Here is a 16588-nt window from a genome sequence, read left to right as displayed (position 1 = left end):
TCCTTCCTCACCTCCACCAGCTGCATGAGGTTCTCAAAATACTCCTCCTCGTCGATGGTGAGTTTGCCGTTGTGGTAGATGATGCGGTAGTGCTCCACCTTGCCATCACAGCTGACACACAGGGTGTAATCTCCAGGATAGTTGGTGCTTTCCCTCACCAGGAATAAACCCGTCTCTGGAGGGTAGAGGAGCCGCTCGGCCTGCTCCCGAGTTATCTTCCCATGAAACCAGCTGGAGAGAGTGAAGAGAGGGGTGGAAATGAAGGACGTGAGGAGACAAAGAGGGAAGAGGGAGAGAGAGTATGTCAGACAAAAAGGACACACAGGATTGACTGGAAGTGTTTTATGGCCGCACACAGAGTGTTTATGTAACAATGACGTTGTTTGATCTATGTACAGAAACTCAACTTGTGCCGTTTTTTAAGAACATATCTCCAAAAAGAGAGAGAGAAAAGAAAACAACTAAATTTCAACCATACAGAGGTACCAAATTCCATGTATCATGGCCCACAGCCTTCCTCTGAAATGAGAAGTGAAAAACAAGAGGGGGGCAGTAATGGGAAGCCGACAGCAGCACTTCCACCCTGTTCAGCTTGAATGGTGCAGGGGCGAGGCTGTCTGATCTTGGGGAGTCAGTGAAAAAGTACCTGAACCCAAACAACAGGAAACATGGTGCTAAAACGCGCACACGCATGCATGCGCACACACACATACACAAAGCCTGGGGCAGAGTCGGAAACTGACATACAGGCACTGCAATAACAGGAAAATGCAAAAGCTGCTCAGACAAGGCGGGGAGCAGGATAAAACCAAGTCACCCATTCCCGACTGCGGTCAGAGAGACCAAGAGACGGATTGAACTTTCACCACCCGCTGTAGCGAAAAGGAGGGAGATCAAAAACCAACTCCACCTCCTGCAAAGCTAAAAAGCCGATCACAATTCTGTTGGTTGTGGCAACAAAGAAACGCTTGCTTCCTGATTTAGAAGCTAACTGTTACACAACGAGCATCAACCTCGCCATATGGCTTGATAGGAGGCATCTATATGCTACTGAAGGACGGATTAGACAGCAAGATCACACACTTTGATCTACTCAACCACCATCTTTACAATCATCTGTTACAAAAACACTGCTGCTGCTTTTCAATGATAATGCATCCTCCGTCGAGCTTAAATGGTAAACGGTTTTTAATCTTTGTTAGATACATTTCAGTTTCCTACAACAAAAGCTAACACCCTATTTCAGTATTCTGAATTTCCTTCCATTCACAGCTATTGATCTGTGGTATTAAGCATAAACACAGGGGGGTATCCCATGTACCCTGCTGATTTCTGCCACTATTTGTATGAAAGGTCACATTAGCCACCAAGAATTGCAAAGCACAAAGTCTCCTTATCGGCACTGGCTGGTCAATGGGTGGTAATTAACAACTATGAATGATTTAACCCACTTTCCTGTGGCTGCCTCTGTCACGCCCTCCTCCTCTTCAATCACTCCACTTGGTCTCCTCAGACAGCAGAGGCCCTTGTGGTAAAGCTGCTTAACATGGCTCGAGTTGATTAGATCAGAATAGGGAGCTTCTCCGATGGAGAGAAGCTCTTTAACTCCCAATAATCCGAGAGCAGGCGCCAAGAGTGGATGGCCCCAGTAACACAAAGCCCAGTGGTAGACACACACTTGCTGCTTTGTCTCCAGAAATTAACCGCAGTTTTCAGAAATGACATCATATTGAAATAAAAGTGAACAACATGTTCAGCACAACTTGGAAGGAATGAGTAGGACAGCGCAGATGAATACGCCAGCTTTCTTTAGGGTGGTTTGGTTACATGGGTCAGATATCTGCCACATGAGGGCAGTAGATGGAGCAGAGTCAAGTAAAGGAGGCAAGCGCTGTATCTACAGCCGAGTATCAACCGATACGGGTGAACATTAAAGCAGAAAACCACAGATGAACCCTTACGTAACCCAGAAGAGAGGGAGAGGTCCTCTCCGAGACATTTGCTGATGATTCATAAAAAATCCAAAAGTCCCTGCAGGATACAGAGAAACGACTTCTGATGACTTGAGTTTAAAAACACTGAACTATGCAGTGATCTCAAAGGCAGCAATTGGAGCAGAAGGTCAGGATGTGAAAGCATGCTGAATATTTGGGAGTCAAAGAGCAGTGAGTTAGTTTCATAGCACCCTCTTCTTCTTTCCTCCTTTCTTTTAGAAAAGCAACTCTGAGAAGGACATTTGGTTATGGCTGAAAACAAGTTTCATTAAATTCATTCTGAGCTACAGATTAATTACAGCTGTTCCCCACGTTAGCCTTTAATAATCAGTGTTGTTGTGTGCACACAAATCCCTTGTAGCTGCACAAGGCTCATTTTAAGTTACTGCACCACCGGGCCTCCTAATATCACACACAAAACATGCCTGAGCTGCATGACACAGTAACCGAATTTAAAATGGTGTGAACAGACGGTATGAGGTGGCAAATAGAGAGGTCAACGCTTTCAGCAGCAGCTGATGAAGGGAGACAAAGGGATAAATGTTTCCTGCCAACATTTTAAGAACATATCACTAAGAATAGTTTGAGCTACACATGCAATGCTGACAAGACTGCATTTCACTTTCTATCCGCAGCTGACACCTTTATTGTGTTAATGATTTCCTTCTAGGAGCACGAGAAGAGTTCATTGTTGCTGCATGAGGTTTGAAAGGTACAAGGAAATAAATGAGCAGCTTATGTATATAACTGCTTACTGTCAAACTAAAATGAAAAGAAAATTAGTTACTTCCAATATTGGAAACACTGAGAAACTGAAATACAAACTGTACTTCATCTTTGACTTAATTAACTTAACTATGCCCATTACAAAAAACCACAACTTTGAGGTCCAACTTACCATTCTCTTCTTGCAATTCATGTACTTCCTACTGAAATTAAGAACTTTCTTCTGCTTTGCAAAGTTTTAAGACTTGTTTATTACCATCTCAAGAGTAAACACAAATGGTCTGGCAGCTCTCACAGCTTTCAACATCTTATAGCTCATAGCTCGGTTGCAGCAGCACGGCTTTCCTGTCTCCTTTCATTTGCATATGCCTCTCGTTATGTTTTCCTCGTTTTGAATAGATGCATTTTCAAAGAGCCCGAAATGTCACTCAAATCTAGTGCACAGCTGGCTGTAGCCTCTATGGGTGTCAGACACAAACAACAGAAGACAGGGAATTTTCATCTTTTGAAGTCAAGACTAATTTCGCCCTCTCACAGCAGGAGACAAAAGTGAATCGGGCTATAACAACTTGTTCATACATAAAGATGTCTGAGATACAAGACACAGACATTAGTATTTTGATTTTAACTGTATTCTGTCGCAATCCTGGAGAACTTTGGTAGTTTCCTAAAATGTTATTTCAGAATGAAACAGTTCTGCAATCCTACAAAAAATTTAAAAAAAAATTAAATGCATTTTATCCTCTTACATTGCATTTAAAAAAATGTTTGTATGGTCTTAAAAATAAATGCAAACACCACAAACACACAGACATGACAGTTTAACTGGGATTATCCATTCTAGTACTCACGGCATAAGACTGAGTTTCCCTCCTGACTTTACGCCTTCCCTTTTCTGGACATAGTTAGCTGGGATGGTGCCCTCTCTGCCCACCTGGTTCCTTGCTCTGTACCAGTTTGGATCCTGAAACAGTTGAACACACCACAACACAGCTGAAATACCATAACTAAGGCGGGGTACCATTTTTATACCAAGTCATTTTGTAGGTAAGGAACACTTCTGTACCTTAGAGATAACAACAGAGAAAGACACAGTGGAGAATAAAAGCCAAAATCCACTTCAGCCCCATCAGATATTTGTGGGCACAAGCTGTTGCATCAACAGAAACCAGCGAGTGCCTCTAGCTAAAAGGAAACCCACCAACTGAAGCAATAAAGCTGTTTGATAGGATTAAGTTCATTGAAGCTTTTTAAAAGCTGATATACTTTTTTTTAATGCAGCTCTTTATTTGCCTTGTCATTTGTCATACAAATGAATGAACTAACTACTTTGTTAGGGACAAAACTTTTGGTTGTCTTGTAGGGCTGCACGATTTTGCATAAAATGAGAATCACGATTTTTTTGCTTAGAATTGAGATCACGATTCTCTCATGATTTTCTTTTCCAGTATAAATATTTATTGCACTTATTAACTGCACATCAACTTCGTAACAGTTGAGACTGAACATAAAAACAATAAATAAACATAAAAACAACAAATGTCTCACATTTTGTCGTTGCCGCAAAATGTTGTACTGCTTGAAATTCCGTCTCCACCGTTGCTCGACACTGCGTGTATAGAGCAGGTAGTGCAACAATAGAAAAATAGTTGCGGGACGGCACTGTGTAGCGTTTGTCTAGGGTGTTGATCATTTTCCTAAATCCCTCGTTTTGCACAGTGTTGATGGGAGCCATATCTTTGGTCAGGTGATAAGTAACAGCCTCCGTAATTTCTTTGTGCCTGCGGGAGTTCGACGGGTATAGGGAAGCGCTGTATACGGTTCCTGTTATTGATGTTTGGGTGGTTGACTGGGACGGATTTTCTCCTGTCACTTTCTCGTCATCCCTGACGTGCTCTCCGTTGTTTTTTCCCTGCCAATTTTAGCAGCCAGCTTCTGTATCACGTGGTATAAGGCTCCGCCCTTGTCATTTGTTGAGCAGGAAGAGTGAGCGCTTGTTTTCATGCAGATTACGTCCCGGATCAAAATGCGGTACAATCGTCGTCTTTTTTTTTTTTTTTTAAAAATCGTTGTCATTTGGAAAGGAGATCGCACATAAGTATGAATTGAGATCGAGATTTTCTAACGATTAATCGTGCAGCCCTATTGTCTTGTCTTCCAACTTAAAGTACAAAAAACTAGGATTGTCTCATGAAATACTGCACAAAATACTGTTATAGGTACTGTTGCTGACATTTCAAGAATGAAGAAAAATCCATGTCCTTTTACATCTCTGCATACATCTGTATATTGTTTTTAACATACAGAGAACATTTTACAAGTCCAATCATTGGTGAACTATCCAAAAAAACAACCCTATTAACTGTGAAAACCCATGAAGAAACAGAAACAGCTTGAACAGTAACTTATTCACTGAATAATAATTGCTAGGATGGCAGCTCTGTGGGTGTAGTTAGAACAACCATATTCAAGGCACTTGTTTTCTTACCCTGGTGACTCCGATGATGGTCAGTACGTCTCCTTTACAGAAGGGTAAGTCCTGTTCATTGGCAGTCTGAAAGTTATACTTGGCTACACACTCTGTGCCAGTCGACCATGGTACCTAGATTATAGAAAACACAGAGGAACCAACATTATCTAGAGGTGTAACTCATAAGGAGCTAAATGAAACAAATTACAGAACACAATAAAAGAGTTTAGAGGTGGAGAGGCAATTGGGGAGGGTGAGAACGAGTCCTAATCACAGTGTTATGAGACTAGGATCCACTTATTAAAACCAAAGCCTGCCAGCATTACAGTCCTTATTCTGAATGTTTCTTTAGAGAGTTTACTCTTCTTCTTATGTTGTTTGTTTTCCCTTTTCAAATCTTTCAGGACAGTGTTAAATCTGTTCAAATCCAATAAGGCCTCAACAAATAAAATCGTAAGTAACACTTTTTGCAGTAGTTTCCTGGTGCAGTACAGGAAGTATGAACATTAACCTAGCAAGTAATTTTCTTCCCCATGTTTAGAAAAACTGGAGCTTTCATGGAAACTTGGGAGATTACTGTGCTAAACACTGAGCCACTGTTCAGTCATTAAAAGAGTTTATTAATCTAAAATAAAAATTAAACGTTAAATATTGTGCATGAACAAAAGGTGTGGCATAGATAGTAAGCAATAATTTGTCTGGGCTGAGCTGTGCTCGTTATTGCCCACTTGAAAGGCAGAGATAATGCACCCCAAGGCAGTTATTTGAATCTTGACAAAAATGTTAAGACTGCAATAACTAATCAGATAGAAGCAGTAACTGTATAAAGCAGCAACTTTTTTTTGTGTAATGGTAGTACCCTCCCCATGAATCACAGGCATAAAACCCTATATAACACCTAAGTGTCTAAAGCCAAAATGCGTTTCTGCTTTGATATCCAAATAAGCATTTTTCTGGATGATCTACAGTTAAAAGGAAATAAAAGGGACCTATGACACTTATTTCGAGCTCCAAATTTGAATTCTTGGAATCAAAAGTAGCTTTGGATGATCAGTCCATGTTTACATTACACTGGGCCTCACTGCAGCCTTTCATATATAAAAATCATATATGAAAAATGAAAACAGATCTTCTCTAAATACTTTTCTCTTTTAGATTGCCAATTGACATCAGCTTGATAAACACTTTTACCATTAAAAAGCATTTAAATGTGTAATTTAAAGGAAATTTCACAATTTAATCGCATAAATTTAACTAGTGTTGAGATGAGAGTTGTTGACAGTTTCAAGCTACTGAAACAAGCATGGAGGACATTTAAATTCAAGAATCTCATTTCAAACTTGATATTTTTCATTTTCAGACATTTAGAGTTCAGTTACCACTTCATGGGTTAATTTTGTTTATGCTTGTAAAACAAAAACCGGATGAGGCAGATCTCCTTCCTAGATAACAAACAGTAGGTTTATTAAATCCGCTGACCTCAGCTTATTCCCAGCATAGCTCTGCCAAACCTGTACCTGCTTAGAGATAAAATAACCCTGGGAGAAAAAAATAAACACCTGTGTATGTGTGTACCCAAAACAATGTGCTTTCAGTGAGAATTATTGGCAGTTCACTCCACCGCAGTGACTTTGAACCTCAAAAAAAGCTCTGCCATATAGTTGCACTCACTATCAATCTTGACTTGTCTAAAAGCCACAGCTGCAAGAAACACATATAAATGACAGAAAAGAAAGGAAAACAGAGCATTCAGCTCGCACTGTTAGATCAGCAAAGCGGTGTGATCACAATCATGCCTCAATAACGTGAAATGACAAAGCCAGAGAACAAAGCAGCAGGTGTGAGTGAGCGAGTAGAGCCCTTGAACAAGCTGCTTTATTTGCAGTGGAGGCTGTGAATGTGTCTATCGCAGTCAATAGAGCGTTACGAGTTTGATGGCTGCCGTGACACAGAAAAACCCCCAAAAACCATTGCATCTCCCATAGCCTTCATTTCCATGTGGTCACATCAAGAGAAGAACTTTATTAAACTGAGGCTCTGCTAGACTTAATGTGTCATTGGGGGAAATTTCCTTGTGGCGCTTAAGTAATTTAAGACATAGCCTCATGCAACACACAAAACAGCTGGGGAAGAAAACTACGGCTAAATTTAACACCAAGTTGCGTTCATATATTTTTAACAGCAGCATGTTTTCCTTGTGTTGTTTCCTAAGAGGGAAGCGCTTGAGAAGAGGATGTAGATCATCCACCTCGAATTCACCTCTTGGGCGATATACAAGTCAGTTCTGACGGTTTATTGTATTTGCTTACTCCACCTCTACAGTCCCCACCCCCCCATCCTTACATTGTCAATCTTTACAGAGGACTTAAAATACATTTATACTTCTGCAAAGCTTTGAATTTTGATGCTTAAATATCTAGAATAATGAAACTATTATTAGCTACAACTTGGACTGATTGAGAAAATATTAAAAAAAGCTAATAAGTGCAAAAAAGCATAATCAGCTAGATTTCATTCATCTGATGCAATTATATTTCACAAGATGGTTACATATTTAAAGCGTTAAGCAAAATGCAATTCTTAATCTTCCTAAATAAAATTCTACTATTTAAATATTGACAAGGAAAAGAAGTTAAAAAGTAGTTGTCAGTATAACTCAGATACGTGCAATTTGAACTTCCAGCTTTGTGCTAATAGGAAGCTTCAGTTTACGATTAGACAGACTATAGAAGAAGGATCAAACAAAAGTTAAAGTCTTGAAGTTTTAAAAAGTGCTGTGATCACAGCATCAAGAAACCTCTGGCAGATCAAGGAGGAGTATGCTACAGTGTTGTCTTAATCTAGAGAGAGAGATGCTTGTCATCTACATTAAACAACATTAACAAAACCAGACAACTGTTGCTTGGACATATTAACCTCCAGAGGGCAAACGTAATGCAGCAACTGAAGACGTGAGGAAACTTTTCTATCTTTACAGAAAGGCATTATTAATTTAATGATTTGTAAACAAAACCACGGGAACTTATTTGGAAGAGTTGTACATGTATTTATATCTAAAGTAAGAATAGTGCTGTTGGAAGATCAGATGTCTGTATTGGTGGTATTTCACAATGTTATGCTAGCAGCTTTTCTTTGTGTGGTTACATTAGTTTTTGACTGAACTGCAACCTGTGGGCCAGCTGCTTGATGTGACAGAAAAGCTCAGACGATTATGATGTGTCATCGTTATGTTCACTTTAAGACTTGTTGGAAAGCCTTTACTGCACTCACAGTTATGTAATGTGTTCTTGTCAGCGTGATTAATATTATTTCACTTCATCTATCTTGTCAGCTCCACTCCACATGTGATGCACGTGTGAGTGAGCGCAGGTGCACTCAGTGAGAGCAGGCTAAAAAGAAACTATGGCAATCATAAATGACAGTAGTACGCAGTGAAGACTCGCTGCACTGAACTGAGAGTAGAGCAAATAAATGGGGTCAACCATTGTTTGTTTCTCATTTTTATTCACCTAAAATTTACTAAAGAAAAATACCAATTCATTAAATTGGATAAATGTATCTGACAAATTTTATTTTTAAAAGTTAGGAAAGCAGTTTTTAATTGAAACCTGATATTGCCCGATACATAAAATAAAAAAAGGTCTCTTCCTCAGGAGTGTACAGTGTATTAATGTAAAACTGGTATTGGGGTGATACCAGCAGATACCCAAAACAAAGATTCATAACTGGGAAAAGAGTTAGATCTAAAGCTTTTACAGACTTTGTAACCATCCAGAACAACTAAAACATGCTAATGAGAGAATCTTGAGTTTTCATTTCAAACTGATTCTTTGAAATATAGAGAGGAAGAGGATTTTTAATTCTATTACATGTAGACACAAAAAGTGTGCAAGCAAAGGTGGAAAAAAAGCAATATGTTCTTCACTTACATGGATCCCAGACATGATGAAGGGAATTTGGCAGCAGGTGTCCTCAGGCAGGTAGCGGTCACTGTTCAGCTAGTACCATGAGAGCTGTAAGACATAAAGGTAAAGGCATTAGAAAGACAACTAATGTATTATATAAAAACTGCTGAATGATCACAGTGTATGTCATAACAATAAGAACACAAACAGCCACAAAAGCAAGTCACAAGCATATCTCACTGGCTGGTTAATCAGCCCAAATGAAACAGTTTGGGTTCCAACAACTCTAGCACTGATCTGATCACTCTACAGCTAGCATGGCTGACAGATTAGTGGATGGTGTCTGCTACAAAGTGTTAGTAGAGATTAGGGCAAATGTGATTTAAATTTTAAAAAAAAGGATTAAAATAACGTAAAACGCCAATCTATCCATTCTCTTATAGAGAACAGGACACACTGGACAGGTCATCAATCCTTCGCAGGGTTAATATGAACAGACAACCACTCATGCTCACGTCTGACCAACTTAGAAATGCCAATTTACCTAACCCATGGATGCCTTTGGACTGTTGGAGGAAGTCAGAGTATCTGGGGAGAACTCTTGTAAACATGGAGAGGACATGCAAAGTCAACACACAAAGGCTTTGGTAGATTCAAACCCAGAACCCACTGCCGCTTTAAGACAATAACCAAATGCAATCATTGCACAGTAGCAATCATACGTTTACTTAGTGTCTGAAAAAAAGAAAGCATTTTATTAAAAGTGCTTAACTGCCACTAGAGCAGGGCGATATGACCAAAAGTATTTATCACGATATACATTTGAAAATTTGCGATAATTATATAACTGACTATATAATTGACACTAGACAAAATACTTTACAACTCCACAACTTTATTAGTGCAAAAAAAACAACAACAAAACAAACAAAACATCAATGTATTTTCACTTAAACAAGCAGCTGTTTTTTTATGTGCATTAAAGTTATATAAAAATATAACAGTGCAAATGCAAATTCCTTGCTGACAGTTTAACCAAAAGGCATTTCCAGTGGAAATTGGCCGACATATCCTCAGCATAACCATGTATAATATCCACAGAACTTAAAAAGAGGTTATACACGCACAATACGGTAATATTATGTTGAAGCACAGTATGTATCACTCTGCGAGGCGCCTGCCTATGATAGCCGTAATGCTCCGACAATCCATCAAGCGGTGCGGGTTCGTAGCTTAGCAAAGTCGTACTAGAAGATTTGACAGATTTTCGAGCGCCGTGTACCACATAAAATCGTTTCGAGGTCAGTAAACACAACCAGAATTCATACATAAGGCACACGGGATTATAAGGGGCACTGTCGATTTTCAGAAAAATCAAAGGATTGATTTTAAGTGTGCCGCATTTTCCAAAAAACACGGTAATTACGACAGCCCGCTAGCATGCTCTACCAAAAACAGTGCTGGCCAAACCAGTTCCACACCACTGAAGTCGCAGCATTTTTACAAACCAATTCTGATTCATCCGTTTCATTCAACGATCTGCTTTCGCCCTTCTCATTCTCCGTCGCCGCCATGCTTTTTCCGCCATGTGCATATGAAAACAAAGGCACTGTGCATGTGCGTTTTACCCATATCCTATCGCGATATTTCATTTTCTTATCGTTGCCGAACATTATACCGGTATTACCGTGAAAGGTATGATATGGCCCAGCCCTAACTGCCACACTGCATTTTAAAAGATTACTTTTTAAATTTTCTACTGCACAAACTGTTACACAACACAGCGTTGTTATAATGAAGCAGAAGTAACACTAGGTGCAGGTCTCTCACGGTAGGCTCCATTCAAGCATCTTACTTCCGTCCAGTCCAGAAAACAGCAAGTTGAAACAGGGAGGGTGGAGCGCAAGTAGGAGGAAGTTGCTGACGAACAGTTTCCAGTGGTTCTTATGGAGGCAGGAAAGGGCTGTATTTGGATACCAATGTGAACATGTCTACACTGCTGATCTTTAGACTAATTTTAATGGTCTAAACCTAACTTTAAAATAAAATCAATTTGAAAGAGGTCAGTACTGGGGAAAAACAACAACAAAAAACCCTTCAAATTGGACTGTGACTTGTTCTGTGTATTGTAGATGGACTTAATGAAAAACAACCTACAGCTTTCACTTGGATTATATTTCACTGAGCATAAGCAGGCGATTCCCCCAACTTATGAAATAACAGAGCTCTGTGTAATTTTAGATCCATGAATATGATGCATCTCCTTCAAAGAGCCTGGCATTCTCCCTAAGAGCGTCTATAGCAAAGCTTCACAGCCCTACCATATCCTGTGTTGAAACAGGAAACAGCCTAATTGCAGACCACTGCAGAGCAGTATGCAAACTGACAGAGCCAAATATATCCAAGGCCAGGCTGCTCCTGTGAACCCAAAGGGTACTTCTTTTCCCTTTACCATTCTTTACATCTAAAGCAACCCTGCTGGAACAGAGCAGCCACACTTGCTAGTCAATGGAAAGGAGACAAGTGAGTGCTATTCTTATCTTGCTCCAGCGCTGAGGAATAGCTGCAAGCTATTCAAGAGCTTCAACATTTCACTGATCACATCACTCTCCATAAGTTCATCAAGTGGTACTCAATAAGGGCCTCTGTCTTTGTCAATTCAATTTTCTATAGAAAACATTTGAGCAATAACACCAACACTTTGTCCCACAGAGCAGACTATATATTTCTAACACACATACCTGCATCAACATACATGTTTGATACTGGGAAAAGCAGTCCAGAGAGTGCAATTATACTGAACAGTATTCTTGCTGAGTATCTGTGTAAAAGCCCAAGACTGTGCTCAATCTGACAATGGCATCCGATTTAAAAACAAGACAAAAACAAAAACATAGGTAAGTGTGCCTGAGTAAGCAGCTACAATTTCTGGCACAGTGTGACGATTTATCAGACGTCAAGACACGGAACATCTTAGATTCCTCTGAAACAGGATTTTTGATTAACATAGTACTACTTTGTGCAAGAAATTCTACCTGGTGCGTGCCCTTGTATCGAGTGGACTGGATAAAAAGCTAATGTGTTCATGTGCTGTGGAACCAGAGAAAGCCAATCCAAAACAGAAAACCGAACACACTTGAAATTTGTGTTAAATTAATTTAGCAAGACAGTATACACAATACATTTATAAATTTAAAGTTTAAGTGAGTCAAACAATTCCTGGTGAATATTACTTTTTTTTTTTTGCTTTGCTTTTATTTTTGCTTAAAACGTTTATCCATACCAGACTAGCCTAGGAATGTGAACCTTCAGTTTTTCTTTAGCCTGATGTAAATATGAACCATGATCCTGGCCAGATGAGCAATAAGCACAAACAACAAAATCTTGTAAAGAGAAATGGTTCAAGTGTATGGCTGTTCAAATATCACATCAAAGAGTACATTTTTAAATCAGGCTCACAACCTCCCAAGTACCACATGTACCACACATGAACGCAAATCACTTCTTTCTCCACGCCCCTCCTCCTAATTGTCTTCCGTTGTGTGACAGGAGCTGAGTGTTATGGCAACACACCAAGTGATGTAACAGTAGGCTTTGATGCAGCGCTGCTTTTCTCTCTGCTGTGCCAGATGCCAGTAATAATGTTATGGTTTTATTTTATGTGTCGTTTGTATTCTAACCTGCATTGTGTGTTCCATCCTGTTCTTTTTAAACCTTTGTGATTCATATCAGCTCCTGCAACCTAATGCACTTTGGTGGATGTAGATTAAAGAAATTAAGTGCTCGCCTCCCATCTACAATATGCCTGTATGATCTTGTTTCACCACATTAATATTTCAGTGCATCGAAGCTCTTAGACAACTTTCTGCATTTTCCATGACCTCAGAGAATACAGCGATGTTAACTCTTGTTTCTGTACTATACACCCCCAACCTGATTCCTGAAGAGCTGTTGCTCAGTGCACCACAGAACACAGATACAAAGAACTATCAAAAACTATGACAGGACTGGGTTTTTATTATATGGTGTCTATACTTCTCAAATCAGCTCTGAAAAAAAGACAACTGAGATAGCGGTAACAAAAGATGATTCATACACCCCCACGTCAGCGGACAGGACAGTTACTGCAAAATAATCTATTGCTTCATTTTATTAAAAAGAAAAAAGAGAGAGAAAAAGACCAAAAATGTCAAAACATAATTTACAAATGTTTCCTTTGAAACAAATGTAACACATAACAGATATAAAAGATTAAAATCACTATTTAGTGATTGCAGAGAGCAAAACCTCAGGGTACTTGAACTGATTTAACCACTGACACAAGTTTTATTTTCTTTTTTTTTTTTTTTTTACCCATTTACTGAAAGATATTTCAATTAGAGTTATTTAATGGACATGGACATAATGTGTAGACTCTCAGCTTTCAATTGAGGGTATCCACATTCAAACCCGATGAAGGGTTTAGGAGTTTGAGCTCCTTAACATGTGCCACCATTTTTTTTTTTTAAAGGAACCAAAAGTATTTGGACAATTGACTCAAAGGCTATTTCATGGGCAGGTGTGGGCAATTCCTACGCTATGTCATTAATGATCAGTTAAGCAGATAAAAGGCTTGAAGTTGAACACAGAAAAATACCCATCCAGACATTTGATCGCTGGAAGGAAATGGGGTTGCGAAATGTGGGACACCTGTATTTTCAGGGCTCTTTTGCTTCATTTCAACAGCTGAGAAGTACAATTTATTAGCCTGTGATTTTTTTTAGATACCTTCAAATAAGGAGCTATGTAAGGTCCCAACTACAACAATTCGAGTTTGCAACTCCAGGTAAGCTTGACCAATGCCTGGTGGATTGTATAACAGAAAAGCATGCGGTTGCTTTTATATATGAGATATTACAGTCACTCCGGCAGTAGGATACAGGTAAAATAAAATCAGCTTGGGAAAAGGAATTAGGGTCAGAAATTCATAATGATATCTGGACTAAAGGGCTACGTTATGTTAATTCCTGCTCTATCAACGCCCGACATAGATTAATTCTGTTTAAAATTTTGCACAGATTGCACTACTCGAAGACAAGATTACATCGGATATTTCCTGAAACGCCACCCATCTGTGATAAATGTCAATGTGCAGAAGCTGATCTGCTTCACAGTTTTGTGATGTGTACCAAATTACAAAGTTTTTGGGCTTCAGTTTTTTCTTTTTTTTCCAAACTTTTTGATGTGCAGTTAGACCCTGACCCCATTTTGATTCTTATTGGACTATCGGGACAATCTAAAAAACTTAAGAGCACACAGATTTCCCTCTTCTGTTCCATATGCCTGATGTGTGCAAAGAGACTGATTCTCCTCCTATGGAAGGGAAAAGAAGTGCCCTCCTTGAAAGTCTGGATTTCAGTATTGACAGATACTCTTCATCTGGAAAGGATCCGCTACATTATAAATGACAAACTGGAGGACTTCGATCAGATTTGGAGGCCACTCATTGAGCACCTGGAAACTATGAACAAATGAGAGCTATTATGTGGACTTCACCATTGCTTAAAATAAGCTGATAGCACTCTGGGATAAGGGAAGGGTGTAGGGAGGAGGGTTTTTGTTTGTTTGTTTGTTTGTTTTGTTGTTGTTTTTTGACCGCCCTTTTTGGTACATTTTGTTTTTTCCTGTTTTTGTTGTTTGGGTTTGTTTTTGGGTTTTTTTTGTTTTTTTGTTGTTCGCTTTGTTTTTCCCCTTTTCTTGATGCCAAAACTGTAAAAAGGAAGCAACGTCAGTCTATGGGACAATTTGTGATTGTTATTTGTGCTTCACAATAAAAATATTTGAAGAGAGGGAAAAATACCCATCCGAGAAATTTCTACAATATGAAGAGTGGCAACTTCTACAGTTGGCACATCCTGAGAAAGATGAAACGCACTGGTGGAACAGCTTGTGATCCAAAGCATACCACATCTGTAAAGCACAGCAGAGGTAATGTGATGGCTTGGGCGTGCATGGCCAGTGGCACTGAAGACACTAGTGTTTAATGATGATATTCTGACATGTTCAGAGACATATTGTCTTATCAAATCAGCTACGTGCAGTCACACTGATTGGGCGGCGTTTTATAATACAGATGGGCAATGACCCAAAACAACAGCCAAAGCAACCTGGGAGTTTATTAAAGCAAAGAAATGGAATATTTTTGAATGGCAAAATAGGTCACCCGATTTTAACCCAACCGAGCATGATTTCACTGGTTTAAGAATAAACATCAGAAAGAAAGACCACAAACAAACCGCTGCAGTAAAGACCTGACAGAGCATTAAAAAGGAGGAAACCCAGCATCTGGTGATGTCCATTAGTTCAAGACTTCAGGCTGTCATTGCCAGCAAAGAGTTTTTAACCAAGTATTTAAAAAATGAACATTTTATTTTCAGTTATTTTATTTGTCCAATTATTCTAATTACAGCCCCCTGATGGGATTGTGTTCAAAAATGCTTTTGTTTCTCATATTTTTATGCAATCTTTTTGTTCAGCTCACTGAACTAAAGCTAAAAGTCTGCACTTCAACTACATCTGAGTGGTTTTATTTAAAATTTATTTTGATAATGTACAGAATCAAAATTAGAAAATTAAAAAGTTGTTCCTGTCCAAATGTATATAAACTGTATAGCTATGATCTTTGGCTAAAGAGTGGATACAAACAACTGGGCACAAATGAGATTCCTCTGAGAGGTGTCTTGGCTTGGTTTTAGAAATATAGTGAGCAGGTCACTCATTCAGAAGGGGCTCTGAGTAGAACTGCTATTAGACAACATCTAAAGTAGCCAACTGACGATGTTGGAGCATCTGACAACAATGTCTCCTGAACACCTCCTAGGTGGGGTGTTTTGGGCATTTCCTACTGGACATCCCATAGCAGACCCAGGATACATTGGAGTGATTGTGTGTATTGCCTATCCTGTACTGGGAATGCAATAGAGTTTCTTGGATGAGCTGGCCAGGCAAAAGTATGTATGCAAGCACAATTAGGTGGCATTTAGTTAAGATACACAGTCTGTGTTACTGTTCATTATTTAATAAACAAAAATATATATATAGTCCTGGTCATTTTCTTTTTGGGGAAGACCAAAACCTCTTTGGGCAGTGCCAACATGGAAGCTACAAGAGCATATTTTTGCTTTGGTCGCAAGCTAAAATCTTGTCCATTAAGCTCATGGTTCTAGTCCAGCTCTCTTTATTTGACTCAGTCCAAGAAATGCAGCACTGGTTTACTAGACACCTATCATTTGCCTGCCATGTCAGCTTTTCCTGGATAAATAAGAGCTTAAACAGAAATCACCAGAGAAGGCTGGTGTTTAACTGAGATTGCTGTTGTTGATTTCTAAAATTACTGTGACAAAGCCTTGGGTTATGCAAGCTCAAGTCCACAGCAGGCCCAAGGCCATCCACAGATTACAATCTAACAGTAATGCTTCTACAGGAACTTATTAAAGTCTTTTTTTCCTTCTTTT

General features: G+C 39.2%; 1 protein-coding gene across 1 annotated transcript in view; it reads right to left on the bottom strand.

The window, feature by feature from the left end:
- Window positions 1-16588, bottom strand: part of cskl (c-src tyrosine kinase-like) — a 47879-nt gene that overhangs the window by 10015 nt on the left and 21276 nt on the right. The window contains exons 2-5 of the mRNA XM_084928640.1: window positions 9120-9203; window positions 5209-5322; window positions 3572-3684; window positions 12-231 (exon numbers count right to left, since the gene is read on the bottom strand). Coding sequence (XP_084784766.1) covers window positions 12-231; window positions 3572-3684; window positions 5209-5322; window positions 9120-9134 — 462 coding nt within the window. The 5' untranslated portion in view covers window positions 9135-9203. The remainder of the gene's footprint in view (window positions 1-11; window positions 232-3571; window positions 3685-5208; window positions 5323-9119; window positions 9204-16588) is intronic.

This window comes from Perissodus microlepis, chromosome 1, assembly GCF_051167445.1.
Source record: "Perissodus microlepis isolate ML-2025 ecotype Zambia chromosome 1, ASM5116744v1, whole genome shotgun sequence".
Taxonomy (NCBI): domain Eukaryota; kingdom Metazoa; phylum Chordata; class Actinopteri; order Cichliformes; family Cichlidae; genus Perissodus; species Perissodus microlepis.
This window is presented reverse-complemented; position numbering and strand designations above follow the sequence as displayed.